Below are 1,280 nucleotides of genomic sequence, written 5' to 3'. Positions count from 1 at the left end.
CTTTAGATAACTTTTAGGGAACGTTGTGCAAGGTTGCGAGAATGTCCCCTCCTACCTGGGTTATCACATATAGAAACAGTTGCAATTAGCTTGATAACGTTTATGTACCAGTAATACATTGTAAGTGTATTTTCTTAATTTTTTTCAGTACTGAACACAGAACAGTTACAAAGCTGACAGTATATCATGCATCTGCGTTTTCTAAAAAAAGGAGCTAAGTTTATTGAAAAATCTTAGTTGCATATGTTTCAGTGCTCAGACTTCATCTGACCAGCACAAATCCAACAACTAGTGTTTTACCAAACACTACAACATCCCATAAGCCTTGAGTGTCTTGATATTATCACATATAGAAACAGTTGCAATTAGCTTGATAACGTTTATGTACTAGTAATAAATTGTAAGTGTATTTTCTTATTTTTTTTCAGTACTGAAAGCAGAACTGATAACGTCAGAGTTTATCAATACTACAGTGTTTTGTAATTTAGCCCCAGGGCTCCTTTAATACCGGGTTCAGGTATTCATTCAAGAGAAGCACAGAAGAATCAGTTACAAAGCTGACAGTATATCATGCATCTGCATTTTCTAAATATATCATAGAAGAAGAATAACTAGTTTTAAAAATATCAATGAAGAGCTGTTTAATGAAGAGATTAAAATTAAATCTCAGTCTCTCTTAAAAGTGTTACAGTCTCTTCTTCAGCTTCCTGAACAAGAACAGTTTGTAAAAAGCTTATACTTTCCTTCATGAAAAAGTAAGCAAACTACAAGTGATACTTATGAATTATAAGACAATTGAACATAATTTGAAAGTCATAAGAAAGCACTGTGATTCCATTTATATCACAAAGCAAAATTATATTCAAGAATAAAACTTTTTGACATTGTTCTTTGGAGAGGAACTCCATCTTTGAGTTGATCTGAATCTCTCAGTTGAATCTGCTGGTTTTGAAGATGAACTTTATTCACTATCAAAACTTTAGATAATGTTTCTGTGATTTATCCAGATGATGTTTTTATGGGTTGATGCATTATTGTGTCACATTTGGTGAGGACGCAGCAACAGACCTGAAAGTCCTGGATCTACTTACTGTGAATGCTTTTTGTATGATTGTGTAGAGAAGATGATTGACTAAAACTCTTGCCACATGCAGTGCAGTGATAAGGTTTCTCTCCAATGTGGATCCTCTCATGTGCTTTCAGGATTCCTGACTGATTGAATCTCTTGTCACAGTGTGAACACTTATAAGGTTTCTCTCCAGTGTGGATCCTCTCGTGCA

At 34.3% G+C, this 1,280-nt stretch overlaps 1 protein-coding gene across 1 annotated transcript in view; it reads right to left on the bottom strand.

Annotated features, from left to right (window-relative positions):
• Positions 1-666: 666 nt before the first annotated feature.
• Positions 667-1,280, bottom strand: part of LOC107668149 (zinc finger protein 239-like) — a gene marked incomplete at its 5' end in the record, with an annotated part of 35,992 nt that continues 35,378 nt past the window's right edge. Inside the window, one exon of the mRNA XM_016459941.1 lies at positions 667-1,279. Within this exon, the coding sequence (XP_016315427.1) occupies positions 1,084-1,279 (196 nt within the window). The remainder of the gene's footprint in view (position 1,280) is intronic.

The sequence above is a fragment of the Sinocyclocheilus anshuiensis genome, unplaced genomic scaffold (assembly GCF_001515605.1).
Source record: "Sinocyclocheilus anshuiensis isolate Anshui unplaced genomic scaffold, SAMN03320099.WGS_v1.1 scaffold3480, whole genome shotgun sequence".
Lineage (NCBI taxonomy): Eukaryota > Metazoa > Chordata > Actinopteri > Cypriniformes > Cyprinidae > Sinocyclocheilus > Sinocyclocheilus anshuiensis.
Note: the sequence above shows the minus strand (reverse complement) of the source record. Positions and strands in the feature narration are given on the sequence as shown.